General features: G+C 43.5%; 1 protein-coding gene across 2 annotated transcripts in view; it reads right to left on the reverse strand.

The window, feature by feature from the left end:
• Positions 1-25,423, reverse strand: part of trappc11 (trafficking protein particle complex subunit 11) — a 112,385-nt gene that overhangs the window by 31,365 nt on the left and 55,597 nt on the right. For both annotated transcript variants that reach the window (XM_052058933.1, XM_052058942.1), the window contains exons 17-25: positions 23,449-23,581; positions 19,012-19,142; positions 14,707-14,832; positions 14,060-14,241; positions 13,796-13,944; positions 8,691-8,812; positions 8,396-8,515; positions 8,262-8,327; positions 353-506 (exon numbers count right to left, since the gene is read on the reverse strand). In XM_052058933.1, the coding sequence (XP_051914893.1) occupies positions 353-506; positions 8,262-8,327; positions 8,396-8,515; positions 8,691-8,812; positions 13,796-13,944; positions 14,060-14,241; positions 14,707-14,832; positions 19,012-19,142; positions 23,449-23,581 (1,183 nt within the window). The remainder of the gene's footprint in view (positions 1-352; positions 507-8,261; positions 8,328-8,395; positions 8,516-8,690; positions 8,813-13,795; positions 13,945-14,059; positions 14,242-14,706; positions 14,833-19,011; positions 19,143-23,448; positions 23,582-25,423) is intronic.

Here is a 25,423-nt window from a genome sequence, read left to right on the forward strand (position 1 = left end):
GTTGAAAGGAAGCATTTGTTTTTGTCCAAAAGTTATGATACATGAAAGCTGCATGGTCTCTTCCATTTACTGACAGGTGGGTCAAAAAAAAAAAAATCCATAAGCACTGTATATCGATAGATTGGCAAAAAATAAAAAATGGGATTTTGTTTTTGAATTTTTGGCCAACAAAGAACAATAGGTTACCTTTCCCTGCAGTCCCTCTATAAAATGTAGGTAGTTCATACGAAATTTAGCTTAAACCCTCAGCTATTGATGCGGTAACACTAACTTCCTACAGCGAGCACATTATCTTTCAACCCAATGTATGAAAATTGGACTACAATAAATATATGATATAAAAAAATATTACCATCTTGTAACTGGGACTTATGGTGTTGTGTGTTTGTTATTCCGATATTCTGGAGAGATGTGGAAGCCAAGAGCAGGGGCCAAGGGGATGATGATCGGATCTCTGTTAACATCAGAAAGGGAAGGTCCACGGCTACCTGCTCCAGGGGCTCAAACTGCAGAGAAAATAATGTTTTTTTAAATCACACAAAATCATCCAACAAATGAACAATTCAATTTGATTTTATTTATATAGCAGCGCTCAACACTGTGACCAATATGCTCCAATTCGCTGCTTGTTGCAAACAACGTTCTTGGAACAGCAAGATATTTATGATTAAATCCTGTGCTAATGTGACCAACTCAAAAAGTTGGTATAGCCAAAGCTACCAGGACAAACATTTGTGTTGAGCCCTGTAAACCGCAAAACAAAAGCTCTCTTGGGGGACTCAACACCTGGGATAGTTCCAGAACCACAGAACAACTGAGAGCCACATGAGAAAGAAATAGAAGACAGAGTCAATGAAGCAAACTCCCAATCTGGCATCAACACAGGTTCTCTTAATTGTCCCATGTTTATTGTTTTTGCTTTTTGATTGTTTTATTTCTCTAAAAATGTGCAAAAAAGAAGAACAACAACAAAAACTAAGAAAAACTACACTGAATTGTAACATTCATTCATTCATCTTCCGAACCGCTTGATCCTCACTAGGGTCGCGGGGGGTGCTGGAGCCTATCCCAGCTGTCTCCGGGCAGTAGGCGGGGGACATCCTGAATCGGTTGCCAGCCAATCACAGGGCAAACAGAGACGAACAACCATCCACGCTCACACTCACACCGAGGAACAATTTAGACATTCACCCCAAAAAAAGGACTGTTTTCCAAAGTCTTCCATTTTCTTAAAAGCTCACCGAGCACCTTAAAATCCGGTGCATCTTGTGTATGGTCATGACGGTAATATGTCGACTCCAAGATGGCTCCTTGCTGGAGACATGCTTCCAATGTTATAACTTGCTGTTGGTCCAGTGAACTGTGTCGCTGCTTCATTAATTTAAATACATTTTTGTTGCAGCTCCAAAAAAAGGAGAGCTGTGGTGTTAATTTTTTAAAAAGGTCTCAACAAACACAGGTACGTCTTTGTCTGTCTCCGTGCCTTCTTTTGTCGACTCGAGAGGCGTTCAAGACCGCCTCCGAAAAACGTAAACTAACCATTACTGCACTTAAATGAAACTACAAAAATTGAAAATAATGCATCAAAACTGAAAAGCAAGTGAGGATATCACAAAATAAATTCTATAGCCCACCCCTACAGAATTTATATTGTGATTTCATCATTTGTGAATACACAACAGAGGAATAAATAACTAAGACTGACATCTGATCGTACTGTTGGAGCTACTATCAAGGAAATGCCATTGCGTTTTTCTGAGGCTGTCATGAATGCCTCTCGAGTTGACCGATAGAAAAGAAGGCACGGAGGCGACAGAGACGGACAAAGACGCACCTGTATTTGTTGAAAAAAGGAGAGCTGTGGTTGTGTTTTTTTTTTTTTTGAATGCAGACATTATTAATGGTTTTCACAGTCTCAACAAATACAGGTACTGTACGTCTTTGTTTCACTAATTATTTTCCAAAAAAAATAATGTCATAATGCCAAATGACAGATATTAACAATTATGTTTTTTTGGTGGATTTTGGATGTGAAGAAAGTTACACGTTTCTCTCCATCCAAAACTGTTATTGTGTGATGTCAGTGTGTGATGCTTAATGCCTCTTGCAGACACTAAATTGTTTCTTCATTTATTATGTGTCTTTGAAGTCAAGATGGCACCCGAGTAAGCAGCCGTCGGCATGTGCTCTCATGAGCCTTGCTTTTTTTGGTTGTTTTTTGGTTTGTTTTGTCACTTTGTGTTTGTTGTTACGTCGTGTGGACCTGATGTGGACTTTTTTTCAGCATTTTTGGCCACGACATTCATCAAGGAGGAAACTCTGTGCTTGGTGGTTGCGCCTTCTCGGCAGCATGGGTATACCAGCACTGTTTTTGCCTGGGAGGAATGTCGGCGCCATTTGACTGTCTTTGCTGGACAGTCCCGGGGCGCTTGTGTCTTGCGCCTGTTATGGGCAGCATTTTTCACAGCCCCACTTTGTTCAGCGGAGAGATCTGTGCTGTTGAACGGTCTGCGGCCAAATGGATGTAAGACTTGAGGAGCCGACGATGAAAAGAAAGGAGCGTTAGCGCGGAGCGCCGATGCGGATGTGGAACTGGGAGTCGCGGCTTGGAATTGAAGTGGATTTACATGAGACAGGAGATGTGAGCCAAACTCTTTTTTGTAAATGGACACTACAGCTTCGTGTTTGCTTTCAAAAATTCGCTTGTAGCAGACGTGTACACATTTTCAGCATGACGTCTCTGATCTACTGGTGAAAGGACACTTTGATCCCCTCCTCTTTCATCTATAACTGCTTCAGAGAACAAAGTGTATGCAGAAAAGTGGTGAAGATTGCACAACTGTCTGTCCTAATAAGATATCCTTTATTCGTCCCACACTGGGGAAATTTACAGCCTCCAGCAGCAAGAATGTATGTAGAAAGAAGAAAGAGAAAAAAACAACAAACATCTTTCAATTAAATGCAATATGAACACAAAATGGATAAATCGCAGTACTATTTACAATTTTCCTTCACATCATTTAATTATTATTATTATTAGGATTGTTATTTTTTATTCATCAGCCTGACGGCAGTCGGTAGGAACGAGCGTCGGTATCTCTCCTTCTTGCAGCGCGGGTGTAACAGTCTCTGGCTGAAGGAGCTACCAAGTGCTGTCAGGGCGGGCTGGATGGGGTGGGAGGGACTGGCTAGCTTAGTTAGCATCCTAATGTGTTATTTTGGTATTTTGACGTCAAAAATGGCGCCGCGTGAGTGGCTGCCTTTCCAGCAGCTCCTATATTTTGTTGTTCTACTTCTTCCTTTCACTTTGAGACAGTAATTCATGCCTTTGTCACATCCTGGCTCGATTACTGCAATGCCCTTTACTTTGGAGTCAGTCAGTCCTCCATTAAGCGCCTTCAGCTGGTCCAGAATGCCGCTGCTCGCCTCTTGACTGGTACTCATAAGAGGGAGCACATAACTCCTACTCCGGCATCCCTTCACTGGCTCCCCATTCATTTTAGAGTTATTTTCAAGATCCTCCTCTTTGTTTTCAAATCTCTGAATAATCTCGCGCCACCTTACCTCTCTGAGCTCATCCGCCTCTACACACCTGCCCGGCGCCTCAGGTCTATGGACCAGACATTATTAAAAGTACCAAGAACTAAACTGAGGCTCAGAGGGGATCAAGCCTTTTCTGTTGCTGGTCCCTCTCTCTGGAATGACCTTCCACTGAACATTCGGCAAACCTCCTCGGTGCCCATCTTCAAAGCCCTCCTCAAAACTCACTTGCATTCTTTGGCATTCGACTCAGCATTACTTAGATTTGTTGTTGGTTTTACTGTTTGGTGCTTTATTCCTTTATTACTGATTTGTCTTACTGTTCATGCGCATGTTAAATTGCTCCATGTACAGCACTTTGTATGCAGCAATGGCTGTTTGAAAGTGCTCTATAAATACTGTTGACTTGACTTTAATAACTTTGCTGCTGTGAATCTGGAATTTCTCCATTGCGAGACTAATAAAGGTTTTCTTATCTTATAAATGTTTGGGGGAGTGTTTAGAATATTGATATGTACATTTTATGTCACGTTCGGGCAAGCCGAAATAAAGTTGGGATCCCAGAAGTGCAGACACCAAACAAGGTCTCCGTAGCAAAAAGGGTTTAATATACAAAATTCGCACCGACAAAGTAGTAACATAAAGTGCTGGTCAAAACAAGGAGCAGAGGGCACAAAAAAAGAATAACAAAAATCACTTGCACAAAAGGCAAGGGGGGGAAATAAGAACCGGGAAGGCAAACAAAAAACAATGCAACAACTACACGCAAGCGAAAGCCAAATCACAAACTAAAAACCATACTTACTAAATACTTGGTACCAAGAGTTCAAAAAGCGAAACACAACGAGGTCTATAGCAAAAGCAGTCTATGAGCAAGGAAGCAGCAAGGCAAAGGCAATACTCCAGCAACAGGTGCACATCAGAGGGGTGCTTAAATACAGAGTGTACTAATCATAGATTGGCAGCAGGTGTGCACAGACGTCCGCTCATGCCACCTGCTGGCCAGACTAAAACATAACCGTGACATTATATAATCAACATTTAATGCTGATATTGTGCAGTAATGCTGGCAACATTCCTTATTTTTCAGTGGTTTTAACATCACTGTAATAATTAGCTCTGTCCACGAGGGGAGATGTTGTCTTGCAATATAATCCAGTTCAAGGTGGTATAAAGCACATTGACAATGTGACAATTCCTCACGAAACGTCTTATAAAGGAGGGATTTCATGAGAATCCCCTCCTTCCATCATATCACCCCCATCCTCCAACAGCTCCACTGGCTTCCTGTCAAATTTAGAATCAACTTCAAATTACTTCTCTATACATTCAAAGCCATCCATAACCTTGCGCCCCCCTTTCTGTCAGATCTTCAAATTTCCATTCCCTCTCCCTCGCTCAGGTCCTCATCCTCCCTCCACATTTTTCTACCCTCTGCCCATCTCAGTACTGTGGCGTGCAGAGCCTTCAGTTGCTCTGCCCCCAAACTCCGGAACTCACTTCCTCCCAACATTCGTGATATTGACTCTCTCTTTCCATATTCAAAACCCAGCTCAAAACCCACCTATTCAGACTTGCTTATCCACCATAAATCTTTCTTTCTTTATTATTTTATCTGTAGTTTTATTATTGCTCTTGGTTGTAAAGTGTCCTTGAGTGTTGTGAAAGGTGCTTGCAAATGTAATGCATTATTATTATTATTATTATTATTATTATTATTATAACATTCTGACGAAAATCCCTCCCAAGTGCCTTATTTGGTTGTAATTTTCCAATTGTTTTTCGAGTTTCATGAACTACAATATCAGCTGGTTTTTCCTCATTTTGTATCATGCCTACAGAACGTAAAACCAGCGGCTCAAGAAAGGCCTTGATATGAGTCTAATAGAGGAGGATGTCTGGGAAATAAGATACTTGTAACAATTTCTAAAAATATTACTTTCAATTCACATTCAGGTTGATGTGTTTTGGGATCATTTATTTTGGTGCTGGTAGTTTCAGGGTGTTGCTTTCCTTAGCGTCTCACCAACAATATAATTGCTTTAGGACCATCCATCCATCCATTTCCACCGCTTATCCGGGGTTGGGTCGCGGGGGCAGCAGCTTTCGGAGGGAAGCCAAGACTGCCCTCACCCCAGCCACTTCTTCGAGCGCTTCCTGGCGGATCCCGAGGCTTTCCCAGGCCAGCTGGGTGACATAGTCTCTCCAGCGTGTCCTGGGTCGTCCGCGGGATCTCCTGCCAGCGGGACATGCCCGGAAATCCTCACAAGGGAGGCGCCCAGGAGGCATCCAAATCAGATGCCCGAACAACCTCATCTGGCTCCTCTCGATGTGGAGGAGAAGCGGCTCGACTCTGAGCTCTTTCGGTCACGACCCATAGCTCGTGACTGTAGATGAGGGTTGGGACGTAGACCGACCGGTAAATTGAGAGCTTGCCCCAAGATACTTAAACTCCTCCTCTTGGGGCAAGATCTCCTCCCTGACCCGGACCCCGCTATGGGTGTAGAGCTGGTCCACTGTTCCATGGCCGGTACGAAAACCACACTGCTCCTCCTAAATCTGAGGCTCGACTTTCTGATCGACCCTCCTCTCCAGCACCCCTAAATAGACCTTACCAGGGAGGCTCAGGAGTGTGATCCCTGTGTAGTTGGAACACACTCTGCGGTCCCCCTTTTTAAAAAGAGGGACCATCACCCAGGTCTGACAATCCAGAGGCACTCTCCCCGATAACCATGCGATGCTGCAAAGGCGTGTCAACCAGGACAGCCCCACAGCATCCAGAGCCTTGAGGAACTCTGGGCGGATCTCATCCACCCCTGGGGCCTTGCCACAGATGAGCTTTTTAACCACCTCTGTGACCACAGAGATAGGTGCGCCCACCTCAGGGTCCTCAGACTCTGCTTCCTCCGAGGAAGGCATGTTGGTGGAGTTGAGGAGGTCTTCGAAGTACTCTGCCCACCGGTTCACACCGTCCCCGAGTCGAAGTCAGAAGCGCCCTATCCCCACTGTACACAGTGTTAGTGATGCACTGCTTCCCCCTCCTGAGACGTTGGATGGTGGACCAAAATTTCCTCGAAGCCGTCTGGATGTCGGCTTCCATGGCCTCACCGAACTCTTCCCACGCCCAGTTTTTACCTCGGCGACCACCGAAGCTAAGTTCCACTTAGCCAGTCGATACCCGTCAGCTTCCTCTGGGGTCCCACAGGCCCTCTCGAGAGAACTGGTACCAGAACCCAGGCTATGTGTGGAGAAAAGTCCGACTATATCCAGTCGGAACTTCTCTACCGCACACAGCAGCTCAGGCTCCTTTCCTGCAAGAGAGGTGACATTCCACGTCCCTAGAGCTAGCTTCTGCAACCGAGGATCAGACTGCCAGGGTCCCCCGCCTTTGGCTGGCGCCCAGCTCACACTGCACCCGACCCCTTTGTCCCCTCCCATGGGTGGTGAGCCCATGAGAAGGGGACCCACGTTGCCTCTTCGGGCTGAGCCCGGCCGGGCCCCATGGCCACCAGGCGCTCGCCATGGAGCCCCACCTCCAGGCCTGGCTCCAAAGGCAGGTCCCGGTGACCCGCGTCCGGGCAAGGGAAACTGAAATCCATTTGTTTTGTTCATCATATGGGATCTTTTGAGCCGTGCTTTGTCTGGTCCCTCACATAGGACCTGTTTGCCATGGGTGACCCTACAAGGGGCAAAAAGCCCCAGACAACTTGGCTCCGAGGATCATTGAGACACACAAACCCCTCCACCACGGTAAAGTGATGGCTCACGGAGGGGTGCCTTAGGACCTGATTTTAAATAGAGTTGCTATTCATATCTTGTTTCAGTTTCTATTTCAAGTTGAAACAGTTTGTTAATTTCATTCAATTTATCATTTCCTTCAGTCATCGGTTCAATAACTACTATATGAAATTGAATGCTCCAATAATTACAAAATAAGGACATAAAATGCATGCATCCTTACATACTTGAATGCATGCATTGCTGGACAATAGAGCAGGAATGTACAACTGTTCAATCATGGTTGTGTTACATAGGCAAATGCATCAAATAACATTCGGTCCAAACAGCTCTAACGAGTACAGTATTGACTGTATTTAAGGTTTTCAGATGAGCTTTGAACGTATGATATGTGGGATTTCTCTTATTGTATCAGGTATTTGACTCCGAATGGTAAAGGACAGAACTGAGAGAAGTGATAAAGTGGAAAAGTTGGGGCGTCTTCCTCACAGTCACCTCTAAGTCATAGCTCTGGTAGTTTTGCCAGATTAGGCTTCAGCCTAACCCTAACATGTTCAGTTTATGTTTGTGATATAAATCCATGCACTGTTTGATACAACACGGGCATATTTAACATCTTTACAATTTGCCAAACTTAATATATTATAGGGTTCAAATAGGTGATAATGATAATATGGCTAATATTTCAACTTTACTTTTCCCCTTATGTTTCTGTACCAAAAATAGAAATTGGTTTACGTTCTTCGAGGGATTGTGACGAATTATCCTCATATACGGTATAAATAGTACCAGCAACCATTTCATTAGGGGGTTGGAGGTTTTGTCGGGGTGCTGTAAAAATTGACTTTTTTATTGCTTTAAATGTATGAAAGCATCTGTACTGACAACAACATTTTGTTTTAGGGTTTGTTGAAGTTTATGAACAACGACGAACAAGTGTTTTTTCAACGAACGGAGGTTCCACTGAAAATAAAGTGACATACCTTCGTGGACAGAAAGTTGGCAGAAACTTCAAATGGGACCAATGTCTCAATGGTAATCATTTCATCCTGGAACATGTCAGAATAATAGATAAGAAGAAAATAAACAGGTGGTGCATTTTAAAAAAAACTGTTACCTTCTGACATTTGCAGAGTATCTGTTGTCCATCCACACTTAAATCAATGCTGTAAGCTATGTGGAACAGGAACAGCCTTGGTCCAGTTGTCAAAGATGAGACGTATACAAATTTTTCAAGCTAGAGACAAAAGTAATATTTATTTAAACCATAAGGAAACTTAAAATCTGCATATACTACATATTCACGCATGTATCAACCATTTGCATCATAAGATATACAGTACTGTATCTCAGGAAACAAAATGAAAGCAGGGCTAAGTTAACTTACAAAACCCAAATGAAAGTATTTGAACCTTTTTGCCTGGTTTCAGATTCCCCAGAAGTATGTCAGGGAGCAGAGAAGGGGTAGTATCATCACAAGCCTTGGAGTTATCAAGCATCACACGTGTCGTCTGACTTAAATTGGCGTCTTGGCCTAAAAACCACAACATCGCATTATAATAACAATAATCATAATATTAATAATAAAAATAAATCAGTAAAAATCAACCACAACATTCACTGCAATACAATGAAACAATTTGGATGAAAAGTTTTGTGAAAAAAATATCAGTGTTTAAATATGAGAGTAAAGCATCTTTTGGGATGCAAAGACAATGCCTTGCAATGCATATGTGGTCTTTCAACCTTAACGTATATGGCTTTTCTCACTCTTTTTTCAAATCATCAAAATGTGCAGGTAGACAAGTGACTCTTGACCTGAAGAATTAATTGGTCTACGTTGAGACATGCGCTTGCTTTGTGGTTGCTTATTTTCCTCAAATACAGACAAGTCCAAATTAAAAGGCAACCCTTGCAAAAACTCAATTGAGGTTTGGTTCTCTGTTTGTCCCTTTCAAAGTCACGACTTTGCCACCAGACAGTCTTGCATCGTCTTTTCACAACTTGCCATGAAACTGTTCCGTTGAATAATCCTAAATATGAACTAGCTCTGATGGATGATTTAGAATTTTTGTACAGTTTACTTTCTTTCTTTTTTTTAAATTCATTTTCGGATCAGTTCCGCAATAGTGATTTGCTTTCAGCCACCCAGCTGAACCCTGGCACCTATTCATTCATTGGCATTTCAATCACAGTGTTATTTATCCGTTTGTGCTTGACTGGGAGTACCGTCTGGTATGGCTAAAGAGGCCGATCCGGGAGTGACAGTCCCTGTTGCAGTGGATGCACCTGAACACACAGTTGGAGGGGGCGCTTGTTTGTACTAGCTGCTCTTTTTACTGGCTCTCTTGTCTTCTGCCGATGCTCTCATCTTCTCCTCCCCTCGGCACAGAACACATGCCAGTTCTTGTTTCCACTTTGGGCGGTTCTGGGCCAGTGACTCCCATCCCTTCACATCTAACTCAACAGCCTTTAAGTCCCTCTTGCAAACGTCTTTGAAACGAAGCTGTGGGCGGCCCTGTATTCTCTTTCCAACTGAGAGTTCTCCATAGAGCAGATCTTTGGGGATCCTACCGTCCTCCATTCTGCGGACGTGGCCGAGCCACCGAAGGTGATGCTGACGGAGGAGGGTGTACATGATGGGGATGTTGGCACGTTCCAAGAAGTCTTTGTTGGTGATGAAGTCGGACCACTTGATACCAAGGATTCGCCTGAGGTTTCGCATGTGGAAGGTGTTGAGCCTCTTTTCTTGGCATGCATACAGGGTCCAGGATTCACTGCCATACAGTAGGGTTCTGAGAACACAGGCCCTGTAGACTGCCATCCTGTTGTTGGTCATCAACTTGCTGTTCTCCCACACGCGTTTGGTGAGCCGGGCAAGAGTTGTGGTGGCTCGGCCGATCCTTCTGTTCAGTTCAGGGTCCAAGTCAAGCGAGTCTGTCACCGTTGAGCCAAGGTAAGTAAACTCCTTGACCACATTAAGGCCACTCCTATCCTGTCTGGAAGAAATCAAAACCTGGATGGCACAAAATTTCTTGAAATTCAACGAAAAGAAGACAGAGGTGATATTGTTTTGTCCCAGTGGCCCTTGTACATTCCATCCTGTAGACTTGGGCCCCCTGTCTCCTTATCTGAAATCAACGGTCTCAAACTTGGGCCTTAAACAGGACAGTGATTACAAACTCGATCGGCAAATTGGTGCCGTTGTTAAATCCAGCTTCTTTCACCTTAGACAGCTGGCCAAAATAAAACCTCTCCTCTCACATGAACACTTTGAGACAGTAATTCATGCCTTTGTCACATCCCGGCTGGATTACTGCAGTGCCTTGTACTTTGGAGTCAGCCAGTCCTCCATTAAGCGCCTTCAGCTGGTCCAGAATGCCGCTGCTCACCTCTTGACTGGTACTCGTAAGAGGGAACATATAACTCCCACTCTGGCATCCCTTCACTGGGTCCCCATTCATTTTGGAGTTATTTTCAAGATCCTCCTCTTTGTTTTCAAATCTCTGAATAATCTCGCGCCACCTTACCTCTCTGAGCTCATCCGCCCCTACACACCTGCCCGGCGCCTCAGGTGTGTGGACCAGTCTTTGTTAGAGGTACCAAGAGCTAAACTGAGGCTCAGAGGGGATCGAGCCTTTTCTGTTGCTGGTCCCTCTCTCTGGAATGACCTCCCACTGAACATTCGGCAAGCCTCCTCGCTGCCCATCTTTAAAGCCCTCCTCAAAACTCACTTGTATTCTTTGCCGTTCGACTCGGCATGATTTGTCCTTGATTTTACTGCTTGGTGCTTTCCACCGCCTTTATTACCGATTCGTCCTACTGTTTATTGTATATGTTAAATCGCTCCATGTACAGCACTTTGTATGCAGCGATGGCTGTTCGAAAGTGCTCTATAAATACTGTTGACTTGACTTGACTTGACATCCAGCTGGTAGTTGTTAATGGAGATGGTGGGTTGGCTCTCCGTGTCTTGACTCAAGATGTTGGTCTTCTTGAGACTGATGGTGAGCTGAAAGTCGCTGCATGCCCTCGAGAAACGATCCATGAGATGCTGAAGATGTTCTTCCTTGTGGGCAGTGACAACACCATCGTCTGCAAACAGCATGTCTCTGATCAGGACTTTGCGGATCTTGGTCTTGGCCCTCAACCTCACCATGTTGTAGAAGCGGCCGTCAGAGCGAGTATGGAGGTAGAAACCCTCGGTGGAGTTCCCGAAAGCGTGCTTGAGCATGACAGCGAAGTAGATGCCGAAGAGGGTCGGAGCAAGTATACATCCCTGCTTAACACCGCTTTTTACTTTGAAAGAGGAAGATGTTACGCCGTCAAACTGGACGACACCCTTCATTCCGGAGTGGAAGGAACGAATGATGCTCAGCAGCCTCCCCGGGCAACCAATTCTGTCAAGGACTTTGAAAAGGCCGTCGCGGCTCACAAGGTCGAAGGCCTTGGTCATGTCAATGAAGGCAACATACAATGACTGGTTCTGCTTTGCATTTCTCCTGGAGCTGGCGGAGCAAGAAAATCATGCCCATGGTGAATTGTTCCGACCTGAAGCCACACTGCTTTTCGGGGTACACCCTGTCAGTGAGCCTCTAGAGTCTGTTCAGGAACACTCGGGCGAAGAGTTTCCCCACCATGCTCAGTAAGGAGATACCTCTGTAGTTGTTGCAGTCACTGCGGTCACCTTTGTTCTTGCAGAGGGTGATGATGTTAGTCACGCATGTCTTGAGGTACCTTACCGTCTTCCCAGCACTGGCAGAGTAGGTTGTGTAGGTGGTGCAGCAGACGTTCTTTGTCGGTCTTGATCGCCCGGCGCTTTCACGATGGGCAGGCTGTCGATGGCTTTGCTGAGCTCCTCAAGGCTTGGAAACTCGTCTAGCTCCTCCATGACGGGCAGGCGCTCAACAAACCCGAGAGTGGCATCGGAGATAGTGGTTTCTTTGCTGTAGAGGTCCGAGTAGTGCTCTACCCACCGCTCCATCTGCTTGCTCTTGTCTGTGATAGTCTCGCCTGTCTTCGTCTTGAGGGGGGCTGTCTTGCTGTGTGAAGGACCTATGGCTTTCTTGATCCCGTTATAGACGCCTTTGATGTTGCCGGTGTCTCACAGAGATCCATCCAGTACTTGTTGGGGCAGTGCCTCGCTGTAGCCTCGGCTTGACTTCTGGTAGCTCAGAGAGCCTGCAGTGTGGACTCAGAGGGATGCTGGTGATGTTTCAGCAGTGCTGTGCGCTTCGCTTCCATTCCGGCACTGAGTTCCGTCACATTTGCCTCAAACCAGTCCTGGCGTTTCTTTGTTCTCTTGCCGAAGATGGAATAGGCAATGTCGTGGATGGTGTTGCGGAGGAGGTCCCACCTCTGTTCAGCGTTTCCTTCTGGTGGTTTCTCTCCAGGGCGTCTTTCAGGTGCCGGGCGAGTGTCTCCACCATGTCCACATGGTTTGCCTCGGCTGTGTCGATGCGGGTCTTGCTTGGTGGCTTGGCTCGGTGCAGCTTCTTGGGCTGGAGTCGGCACTTGCAGCAGACCAATGAGTGGTCTGTATCGCAGTCAGCGCTGTGGTAGGAGCGTGTGGTGAAAATGCTGCTTAGCTGCTTGCGGCGGGTCAAGATGAGGTCCAGTTTGTGCTAGCGCTTTGAGCGGGCGTGGTGCCACGACCCCTTGTACTGCGGTTTGCCGGTATCTGCCACTCCTCGTGTTGTGTCGTCACAGGGCACAAGCCTGGGCAGGTGTGTATGGAGGACCTGGCGTTGCCCATGCGCTAGATACCCCCTTCTCCACGGCGTTGATGTTGTCCAAGGGAAGGGTAGGGCCCAAGCAGCTTGGCATCGTCGTCGTCGCCGGAGTTGCCGGGAGGCTGAGAGATTTTCACAACGCACCGCCTTAGGGACTCCAACTCCGGATTTGGCCTCTGGGTTTACTCCTGAAGGAAGATTGCCGACCAAAGCTAAGGAGCTCCTCCCACCCCACGGGTCGCAACTCACGGCAAACGACTCGCCCCATTTGTCGCCTCTTACGAACAGCAAGGGGGTGCTAGGCACCTATTCTACCCCGGGCACCTATTATTAAGGTAAAAAATTACAAAAAAAAACAAACTTTAAGACGTATTCACTTCCATGCATCCATTATCTGAACCGCTCACTGTACCCTCATGAGGGTCGCAGGTGGGGTGGAACCTATCTTTGGGCAGTAGGCGGGTTACACCCTGAACTGGTTGCTGGCCAATCCCAGGGCACACATTTTGAGAAACAAATTTCAGTTAATTGGGTCCAAGTTCTATTCCACTGAATTTGTATTCATTTAATTTTGGCACAAAAACATTGAAAAGTTGTTCTTTGTTGTATCACGCATGCAAAATAAAGAGCAGAATGAAGGGAAACAAAAAGTGCAACTGAATTAAAACGTATACTCGGTATAAAATTGACAAACTTTTCTAAATGTAAAAGTTGTCAAAGTACGTTGCTCATTTGTTCAAAGAGTAAGATGTGTTCAGAATGCAATTTAATTAGGGAAAGTTTACCAGGTTTAAGTCCTGCAGTCAGTTTCACATCCTTGGCTACACCCTCCTCCAGTGATTGGACAGTACAGTGAATACAGTACATTTCATTGCTGAGAGCAGGAGGCTGATGACTCAGCTGTACAGAGATCTTTGGAACTCTCGACATTATCCTGGACAATACATGACAGCAAATGAAATACAAATCAATAGCACAATTTAGAGTTTTTTTCACAGTCTGAATGCTGACTTCATTAAGGAAGAAAACTAGATTTATCTCAGTCTCACATGGTATTTTGTAGGATGGTCATGCTTTCCCAATCAAGGTCTTCCTCAGTGTCAGGCCAAGCTGATGACTTGTTCGACTGCAGGAACTCATGTGTTGTGGCTGCATCTCCACCTGCCCCTCGCCATCTCAGAAACACACAGCGACCACTGCCACTGCCAAGCATGACTTCTATACCTGTCATCTGACAGATAAAAACTTCAAATATTGCATCTAACTCATACACTTATGAATATCTTTAATTTAATAAATTCAAGTTTAATACATAAAACACCTCAGCATGCTGAAACGATACTAGAAACTATAGGCGTGCCCAAGTCCGGTCCTCAAGAGCCCAAATTCACACGGTTTTAGAGGTGTACCTTTTCCAACACACCTGATTCAAATGATGAGCTTATCAGCAAGGTAGGAGAGGCCTGATAAACTATCCTGATCATTTGAGTCCGGCGAGTTGAAAGAAGGAGACGTCTAGAAAAGGGTCGATAGGGGCTCTCGAGGACCAGACGTGGGCACTCCTGCTAGACAACACTTCATGTTCACACCGTGATCGTTGGTTGCGCTTGCTCAACACAATGGACTGAGTGAAGGGAGTAGAGAATCTAAAATGACTCAGTTAACACCAAACGATAAACACATAAATCTTTCGAACCTCAATTTTTTTGCCAACATCTTTGGTTTTTGCCACGAAGCTGAAGTTGTAACATTTCATTTTCCCAGGCAGCAGGGTTTTGCACTCCTGACTTGAGGTCTCCAGAACACACCATTTATTATACTCCTATAAACACAGAAACAAACCGAAACCTTTTGGTCATTACATCCAACAGGGATATTTCCCTTCGAAGTTATGCCAAGTTGAGGAAACATTTTCATAGTTAAGGTTGAAAAGCTTTTTTTTGTAAATTAATGTAAAAACATTTTACAAAATGTTTTTTCAAAGTCAAGCATTTCCAAAATAAATTAGCTTTGCCTTGTCATAGTTTAGGTAATTCCAAGCAGTGATGTTTTGGCATTGAAAATGTTTTGAGTTAGATGAAAACCGTAGGTTTTTTTTTTCCATTTTAACCCTGGAGAACCCATTGGGTCTGATTTGGCCCCGATAAATTCTGCTACTCAAATGCTACCCTTAAATCCCAAAGCGTCAAATTGGTCCGAATCTTAAATTAGGATAAAAGCATTTAATATTTGAAAAAACATATTTTGTTGTTCAGTAAACAGATAGCAGTCATTTAATGCATAATTCATCATTTTCCAAAGAAGAAAAGGGTTCTTGGGTTCTCCAGATTTAAGATATACTGTATCATCAAAGAGGTGCCTCATCGCAGTGGAATAGAGATAACGCTGGAATATAAAATCAATCAAAATAGGATAACAGGAGGACTGATGGACCTTCATAAGTGTGACTCAACACCCGAGTACAAATTTTGGATAACTCAACGACCCACATTCATCTTGTCAGACTACAATAACAATACAGTATACAGACATGGACAAAATTGTCAGCAACCCTCATCAAGGAAAACTCACAAAAGAAAATTATTTGAATCTAACAAAAGTGATGATAAAATAAGTAAAAAAGGAAAGACAAATAACCAATTTCAATCGGATTGTCACGATTCGGACTAAGCGAATCAAGTTTTGGAACCCAAAAGTGTAGACGCCAGACAAGGTCTCCGAAGCAAAAAATATTTAATATACAAAATTCGCACCGACAAAGTAGTAACATAAAGCGCTGGTCAAAACAAGGACCAGAGGGCACAAAAAAACGAACAACAAAAAGCGCTTGCACAAAAGGCAAGGGAGGAAAATAAGGATCGCGAAGATAAACAAAAACAATACATCAAAATACACGCAAGAGAAAGACAAATCACAAAATAAAATCCTATACTTACAAAACCATTGGTACCGAAAGTGCAAAAGCGAAACACGACGAGATCTATGGCAAGAATAGTCTATGGACAAGGAAGCATCAAGGTATAAACAATACTCCGACAACCACCAGACAGATTGTTGGTCCTTAAATACACAGTTCCTTAATTGAAAGACTGCCGCCTGCTGGCCAGGCCAAGGACAGGAACATGACACGGATATTACTTTTGAAGTGGGGTTTCACAGAATTATGTTAAAAAAATAAACTGATGAAACAGGCTTGGACAAAAATGATGGTACCCCCAGTAAACACTTACAACTCTCGTCTGACCCGTCAACCACCCAGATCGCAGGTGACCCCACCCACTCGTCTCAGAGCCTCTTCGACGTGCTGCCGTCGGAGAGGAGGCTGCGATGTCTCTCTGCTAAATCCACTAGGCTCAAGAACAGTTTATTCCACCAGGCGTTCAGGAGACGAAACTCCCTCCATGTTCTGCCCGCACTCCCCTCTCACCCCCCTGCCTCAAATGTTTTTTTTTTTTGCTCCTCTACACCCCTCGGATCGACTTGGGACCAGTCCCTGATCTACTGGTCGATCACGATCAACGTAATGGGCACCCCTGATCTAGAGAATTAAATCCTGGATTACTCACAGTCGAGGTTAACAATGCCCACTGTCACGTTGTTAGGGTAGTGGTGGACCCCAAAAAGCAGGCAGGAGAGAGTAGCAGGGTGTATTTGAAGATGTGTATTGATAAAACACAGAAAACTAAATCCTAAGCAAACAAAGTCCAAAGTAGCAAACAAAATCATGACTGAAGATAAAACATAGCAGCAACCAAAACATGACTCAAACAAATATGACAGTAGCAAAAACAACAATGACCCGACACTGAGTGTTCGGGCAGGAGTCCTTTTATAGGCCTGATTACCTATGACCAACAGGTGGTCATAGGTAATCACCACCATCACCTGGTGGCCCACTCCCAGAGAAAAGTGCTTAACCAGCCCAAAGACTACGTTCTCCTAAAGAAAAGATCTCACAAGCACTACGTATCTTGCTTGAAAGACAACCAGTCGTACACTTGGGAAGAAGAGGAACCTGATGTGATTTCAATGGACTACCATCACTTTTAGCACAGAAGACCACACTAGTTGTTTCCAACCCTACATTTACCTTTATCCTCATCTTCAACTCATTCTTCATCGCGACTCTTCATCATCGTTTGGGGTATAACGTTGATCGAACAGTTAATAGAGAGCTTCACCCTTTGGCTCAGCTCCTTCCTCACCACGACAAACCGATACAAAGTCTGTACCACAGCAGACGCTGCACAGATTCACCAGTTGATCTCCCATTCTGCCTGTTGATCTCCCGCTCCGTTCTGCCCTTTCTCATGAACAAGACTCCAAGATACTTTAAACTCCTCCACTTGGGACAAGATCTCATCCCTCACCCAGCGAGGACACTCCACCATTTTCTGACCAGTCCATTGTTTCAGATTTGGATATGCTGATTTTCATCCGAACTGCTGCAGACTCGGCTGTGAACTGCTCCTGTGGGAGTAAGAGATCTCAGCTTTAAGAAACCAACAGCACCAAATCATTTGTGAATAGCATAGATGCAATACTGAGGCCATCAAACCCGACCCACTCAACGCCTCGACTTTGCCTTGAAATCCCGTCAAAAGTTTATGAACTGGTTTGGTGACAGATGACAGCCTTGGTGGAGTCCAACCCTCACAGGAACAAATCCAACTTTCTGCCTGCAATGCGAACCGAACCAAACTCTGACAACTGTGTTGTAGGGACCGAATAGCCCATATTAGGGGTCTCCCCATACTCCCGAAGTACCTCCAAGGGACACAAACGGCTTGTCCAAGTCCTCAAATCACATGTAGACTGGTCACTCGCCGAGGACCTTGCCAAGGTTGTCGAGCTGGTCCACTGTTCCAAATGATAGGACATTAAAAAAAAGAAAAAATAATTTAAAAAAAGAAAAAAAAAAAACACTGCTCCTCCTGAATCTGAAATTCAACTTCCTGACGGACCTTCCTCTCCAACAGCCCTAAATATATCTTACCAGAGAGGCCAAGGTGTGTGATTCCTCTGGAACACACCCTGTGGCGCGCACGCACCCCCTCCAAGGACTCTAAAAGGGTGGGTACCCTGAATTGTTGTTTGGTGCATAAGCAGAAACAATTGTCAGTACCCGTCCCCCCACCTAAAGGCTAGTCTGAACTTTTCTGCCTCGCACATCAGCTCGGGCTCTTTCCCCTGTAAGAGAGGTGACATTCCATGTCCCGAGAGCTTGCTTCTGTAGCCGAGGATCGGACCGCCAAGATCCCCGTCTTCGGCTGCCGCCCTGCTCACATTGTACCCGATTCCTTTAGCCCATCCCTTAGGTGGTGAGCCCATGGGAAGGGGGACCCACGTTGCCTTTTCGGGCTGAGCCCGGCCGGGCCCCATAGGTGTAGGCCAGGCCAGCAGGCGCTTACCAGTGAACCCCACCTTCAAGCCTGGCTCCACGGAAGGGCCCCGGTGACCCGCGTCTGGGCAAGCGAAACTTGGGTCCATATATCGTACTCATCAAAAGAGGTCTTTTGATCAGTGCTTATTCTGGTCACTCGCCACAGACCTGTTTGCAATGGGTGACTTTGCCAGGAGCATAAAGCCCCAGCTCACCTTGCTTCCTCAGTTCATTGGGACACACAAACCCCTCCTACATGGTAAGGTGATGGAAAAAAAACCCCAAAGCTTTTTCCTTCCCCAACATATCTGCATAACACAAACAACCCCCCCCCAAAAAAAATGGCCACACATTTTTTTTCACAGGATAGTGACTATTTGTTACTTTGTCTCTTATCTGTTCCTTGTCCCCTACTGTTTTGAACTTGTCTAATTGTCAGGTCATAATGTGTACCTAAATGTTTAAGAGAAAATATAAAAATAAAACAAAACAACAAAGGTGACTGGAGGAGTATTAGTGGAATGATGAACAATTGCCATTTTATTGACAGTGAACCCTTTGTGATCAAACTTGTATTTGAGAAAGTGCAGATACAGTTTTTGCATTTTAACCGAGTACCTGATTGCTCAGGGTGACAGCCAGTTTGGTGAATGACACAGGATTAGGACAGTCAGCTCTCACCAACACCTGGAGTTGGATGACTTCATCAACATGGAAACTGGGAGACCGGAATTTGGCTTTACATTGAACTAGGATCATAAAGTGAAGGAGACAGTGAGGTTAGAAATGTCTTCACAAATTACATATTTGACATATTATTGCAGAAAACATGTTACTTTTACAAATGTGCCATAGACAAGGTCAAGGTCATCTTTATTGTCAAATATGCTTTATGTATGACATGCAGCAATTTTCTTTGAGCAGCGAATTGGATGCATTTCACTTTCTGTTTGTCACGTTGCGCGGTGGTGGTGAACCCAAAAAAGCAGGCAGGAGGGAGGAGCAGGGTGTACTTGAAAGATTGTATTAAAACAAAGAGAAAACGAAATCCTAAACAGAGTCCTGAAAACAAAAAGAATCCAAAGTAATAAATAAAACCATGACTGAAGCAAAAACCAACCATGACCGAAACATGACTTAGAACAAACATGACAGTAGCAAACAAACAGCAACACAGAAACAAACAATGACCCGACACCGAGTAGTCGTGTGGGGAGTCCTTTTAAAGCGACCAACAGGTGTGCAGCTGCAGGGAGAGCCCTACAGTGCCACCTGTTGGTCACAAACAGAATCATGACACTCTTCAACGGTCATTACCGTTGCTCTTCATTTGGATGCCACGATCAACAGGATGTAAAAGTAATTAAATGAAATACAAAACCCTTTGCGATTCCACTGAAACTCCTGCCAATAGAGTCACTTACATTTTGCGGTTTTGGATCCAACGAGAATAAATAGCGGCGCGGCCACAGTTATTCCGTTGTATCAAGCGGGACTTGCTTGAGTTTGTTCTACTGCGGGCTTCCGTATGGCTTACGGGTTCCAGGTCCTGGAACTTCCATTGTTATGAATCGATCATTAATGTAATACCGTAGTCGAAATTTTAATGCAGAGGTTTTTATTCCGGGTGAGGGAATTTCCGTTTGACAAAAGTCTGTGGGTGGGAATACTTACTGTACATATATCGGATGCTTTGATATATTAGTCACCGGTCTTCATTCTAATACATGGGATATACACCACTCACAAAAAGTTGGGGATCTATGGCTTTCAGGTGAAATTTATGGCTCACGGGATAACATTTTATTAAAGTAGGACATATAAGTAGAAGGATGCACTGCTGATTTACTCATTTCAAACAATTTGTTGAAACAAAAGTTAACAACAATGGTGGGTACATCACAACAAAAACATTTAACATCTCAATAACTCATCATGTGCCCTTTTGTCATTACAGCTTGCCAACGACCAACAATTTCTCATGTTGTTCACAAGTCGACAATGTCTGCTGAGGCATTGCATCCCACACTTCTTCCTCATTTTAATGAGCTACTGGGATGCAGAATTTCACATTTTTACATGGCGGCTGAGCTAATCACACAGGTTTTAAATGTGATTGAGGTCTGGAGAAAGTGCAGGCGGTGGTGTGGTCAGGTACCCATGCAGACCACGCTGATGTAAACTGTTTCGCATGGTCTGACGTGTCACTTGGGTGCCTCTCACATCCCTTAAACATGCCTGGAGTTGAGTGGCTTTTGTCATCCATTTTCTCAGGGCATTGTTTACAGTGTAGCTGTCATCAGCATGGGATGTGACCGAAGGACGTCCACTTCTACATCTTTCTGTGAACTCTTCCGGGATCTCAGTATCTCTGTTGCAACCTGCTTATGACACTGTGTGACATGCTGAGCTCATTACTTCTATCTTCCAATGGCAAGGTACTGTTGATTCGTGGTAAGGTGTTGTCTTGGTCTCACGACGTCAAAATGTGAACAGCATGATGAGGATGACTATTTAAACACTAGCTCTATTTGAACCAGGACATTTATTGGTCAATTCAAGGATCAAATGCATGCTGTGAATTTTGCTGTTCAAGTCATCATTAGAGAGCAGTAACATGTGCAAAAAATACTGAAACTGTTAATAGTTCAACACGTGCATTCAAAAGCTTAGAGAAGGTCCCAATAAATTCACCTGTAAAGGTCTGAATGCATTTTAGGCTCTTCCTGAAGTTTCACCCAAAAGCCAAATATCCCTAACTTTTTGTGAGTATGTATTGTATTACGGTCTTGACTCTTAGCCAATTGCGTGACTACTGTCTCATTCAATGTTGAGCCACCAAATGTCAAATCAGTTCGAATGGATTACTAACTGTACTTTAGCAGAAGAAAAGTAACAGAAACTGTGATTGAAAATGGAAATATATACCGTATTTTACGACTATTCGACGCACCGTACGGTTGGGCGCACTCTCATTAATGGGTGACATTTCTGTATTTTACACATATACAGACCGCAATGTACCAATGGGCGCAGTTTTACAGTGGTAAAACATACGCCAGCTTAAACATACGGCATGCATGCGCGCACGCTAACACGTTAGCTTGAAGCATACGGTAGCATGCCAAGACATACAGATACAAGCTAAAAACACGTTTTTAAAAAGGCAACGAAAGCAGAACTGAGTTCGGGTGTATTTTATTTAGCCATCGTACAATGTTCTCACGTTTTTCGATCAATCATCACCCAGAAATCCATCAAAGTCCTCATCCTCTGTATCAGAAGCAGAGGACTGCACATCCCAGTTGTCATTGAACGCATCACATGCTAGTGTAGGTTGCTACGCATTGCCGAGCGGAAAGAAGGAGTAGCAACAGCAAAGTCAGCATTTCTCTCGTGTGAAGCTTTCCCACATTTGAAAGTAAAGAACAGAGCGAAACATGGTGGCAGCGCGCGTGTGTGTAGAAAGAATTGAACAATTGCGCAAGTGCCGTAATCCATCAAAAACGCCGCGTTCCCTCTCGTTGTTGCGTATTGTGGCGTAACTCGCCAAGCGCTGCCTCTCACTCTTCGTAAAGTTGTGTTTGCCACCGATCATCCATTGTTCCCATGCCGTTCGCAACTTTACTTTGAACGCCCGGTTGATGCCAATGTCCAGCGGTTGGAGTTTAGTCAAGCCTCCGGGAATAACGGCAAGCTCAGAGTTCATTTGCTTGACTTGGTTTTTCACCGCTGCTGTGAGATGGGCACGCATGCCAAAAGCATAACCGGTGGCTTTAAGTTTGAACTGAGTTTCGTAGGCGTGTCTCTTTGTCGAATTTATTTTCAGGGGTTCTTAGAAGCCAAAACCGGAGTTGTTTTGCAACAATGCACATTTCCACACTCTATACAGGTGTTGGTGCCTGCTTGCGGGTCCCTTTAGCGTGACGTCCACTTACACGCCCACCCTTGCCTGTCCTCTCTCTCTCTCTCTCTCTCTCCCTCACCATATATGTATGTATACACGCCCACCCTTCCCTGATTGGCCGACTTCTTTCCCGCATGCCTGGCCACAGTCACTTCCGCCTTTTCTCTATATAAACAGCGTGTCGGCTGTCAGTCAGATTTTGGAACTCAGCGCATATAAAGGACGCTCCGCACCATAAAGCGTCCTGTCCATTTTGGAGAAAATTTTAGACTTTTAATGGCGCCTTATAGTCGTGAAAATACGGTATATCGCCACAGCAGCCAACAGAAAGCTTTCGTGATTGACAGCAGCAGGTTTCTGATTAACATGGCAAAAAGACACGTTTCTCTGTCCTGTTTCTTTTTTTTCTCAACACCACACTGCTTCCAAAGGTTACCTCGCGATTGCGGATCACTGCGGATCACACTCCGCACCCACTTACACTGTGTTTGGACTAAGATCGGATCAAAGTCACTCCTGCCATCTTGCCAAAACGTATTTTACGTTTTTGCACTAAATTATAGGATTTTTGCAAAGATATATTTACATTTTAGCATTAAATGAGTTACGTAATTTGTCTCGAAAACTAATTATCAACCTACATGGGATCAAAATCAGTGACCTCAACAGAAAACAATGTACAGGTACCCAAAAATGTCTCCAGGAAAAAAAACAAAAAACAAATGTGTTTTTTAAATTAAATCTTACATGCGGTATAATTTGAAAAACAATGTAAAAAACACAGCATTGTCTTTTAAAAAGACGTAAAAAAATAAATTTTCCTTATCCAAGGAATGCTCGGCCCATGACACACTTCGAACAATGACACTTTGTGTTTAGGACAGAACCTCATAATATTATATGCCATTTGTGTGATATGTATACAAGAGCGCACATGAACTGGTTTGTATAGCATCATAAGAATTAATCATTACACAAAACTTCCATTGTGAGGATTCAACCACACTCGGACACCACGTGAATTTTTCTTGAGTCACAATGTGTCATTGAAATAGAACTCTGTCATGATTCGAGAATCCCCTGAGGTTAAAATACACTTTCGTGCAGGATAATTGGTGTATTGGCCATTTTGTGATTTTTTTACTTACTGAATGGTATGTAGTCTTGCACATCAATTATGAATTCATTTGATCCACCAGAGGCCATGCATTCATTCCATAGTGACCGTCCTGCTTGAGCTGAAACCTGATCACACTGAGGCTCAGCATCAGGTATCTTGTTCTAATGGAAATAATATTGACATAATCAGTTTGACCACAAAATACAATAAACCAGTTTGAACATGCCTCCCCATTAAAAAAATGTAATGTAGTGTGCAACTTTAATTATAGTGGTGTGCTATAACACAATGTTTACGACATAGTCACCAACCTTTTTGAAATGGAGAGCTATTTCTTGACTACTGATTTGTACAAATGGTTACCGGTTTGATGCACAACTAATATCTGCAAATACAGTAGGTAAATATTGCTCATGGTATGATTTTTCACAATAATTAGGAACCCGAATATCAATTTGCAAGACTAAATATTATTATTCATTTTTCACAGCAAGTCATTTTGAGTCCTTACAGCCTTGGGTCATCACATGCTTGATTAAGCAAACACCCCCATGCTTAAATTAAAAGTTATTGAGTAGTTAGTTAGTTAGTTATTAACTTTTTGATGAATGTTTGGTTTCGTCTACACAACCCAAAATAATAAAAACATTTTTGAACAATTCAAAGTATTTATACTTGGCTTGTCTTGCGAGATATAAAAAATATCTTGACAATCCAAAACATTCAGTGTTAAGAATACTTAAAAAAGGGTGAAAAAAATGGAAAACCTTTTTTAATGTATAAACCTCTAGACACACAAGACAAGCGATCCACAGTTTAGTCTAATTTCATTTTGTTAATTTTTGATCTTCTGTACCAATAGGGCAATTAGCCTTATTGGTCTTATGGCATCTTTGATCCACTGGTGAAAAGGACACTTTGATTCGCTCCTCTTTCTATAGCTATAACTGCTTCAGACAACAAAGTATATGCAGGAAAGTGGTTAAGAGTGCACGATTGGCTGTGTCTTATGTGTTGTTTTGTATTATTTTGCCATTTCTTTGTTAACTTTTCTTTTGATAGCGGCGCAGACAACCTCAGTGGCTCCTCTTGTTTTATGTTGAGAGGGAAGAAATCTCATCTGTGCTGAATGTTACACATACAGTACATTTCACAATAAAGTTTATCCAATCCAATCCTTACTGTTATCTTTTATGTACCATAAAAGTCGGTGTCTGTGTCGATTCCCTGTCATCCAGGTTATGGAAATATGTGAACTTTGGCACAGGGAAATTTGACTAATGACACTTCAAGTCAACAAAACTGTGTTTTTTTTTCTTACAAGGCCTATCCCTATTGAAATTAAACTAAATCCATTCAAGCACGAAATTATTCATAATTTACCAAAACTTCATGACCACCTGCACAATCAATTAATCATTCAAGTATCAAAAAACAGATCGATAAATAATGCTTCATTTTGTCTCATCCTGTCAAGAGGGTTATTCATTTAAAGTGACTTACAATATTTGTTTGTGAATGAATACCTGATACATGAAGAACATTTCTAAAAAGATACAGAAAGAGTCTGAGAATCATTCAGTGATCCATTGTGGATATTGTATTTCACCATTGAGTGCCAAATTCAACTCAAAAAGTTCCATCACAAAGGGATGATTGTTCATATTTAGTTTATTTTTTTAATCTTGTTAAGTTCTCCTTCTTTCCTTATTTCACACTAGTTACTTTTTCCTTGTGACATACATCGTCCAATTCCCATGTAGATTTTGAAAGTAATCCACATCAGAAAACTTGCATTGAGTGTGTTTGAATCAAATTTATTAACCTCGAAGATTCAGAGCAAAAACGTTTCAAATGTAGCATCCTTCAAATTAATAACTGATTTCAAGAAGTTTTTTTATCTGTTCAAAATGAATCCAAAAACAGACGTGGTGACGCTACAGAGGCACATGAGTCCATTCCAGGCAGTAAACTCAAGTTTCCAGTCATTAATTATACAAATA

Source organism: Hippocampus zosterae, chromosome 1 (assembly GCF_025434085.1).
Source record: "Hippocampus zosterae strain Florida chromosome 1, ASM2543408v3, whole genome shotgun sequence".
Taxonomy (NCBI): domain Eukaryota; kingdom Metazoa; phylum Chordata; class Actinopteri; order Syngnathiformes; family Syngnathidae; genus Hippocampus; species Hippocampus zosterae.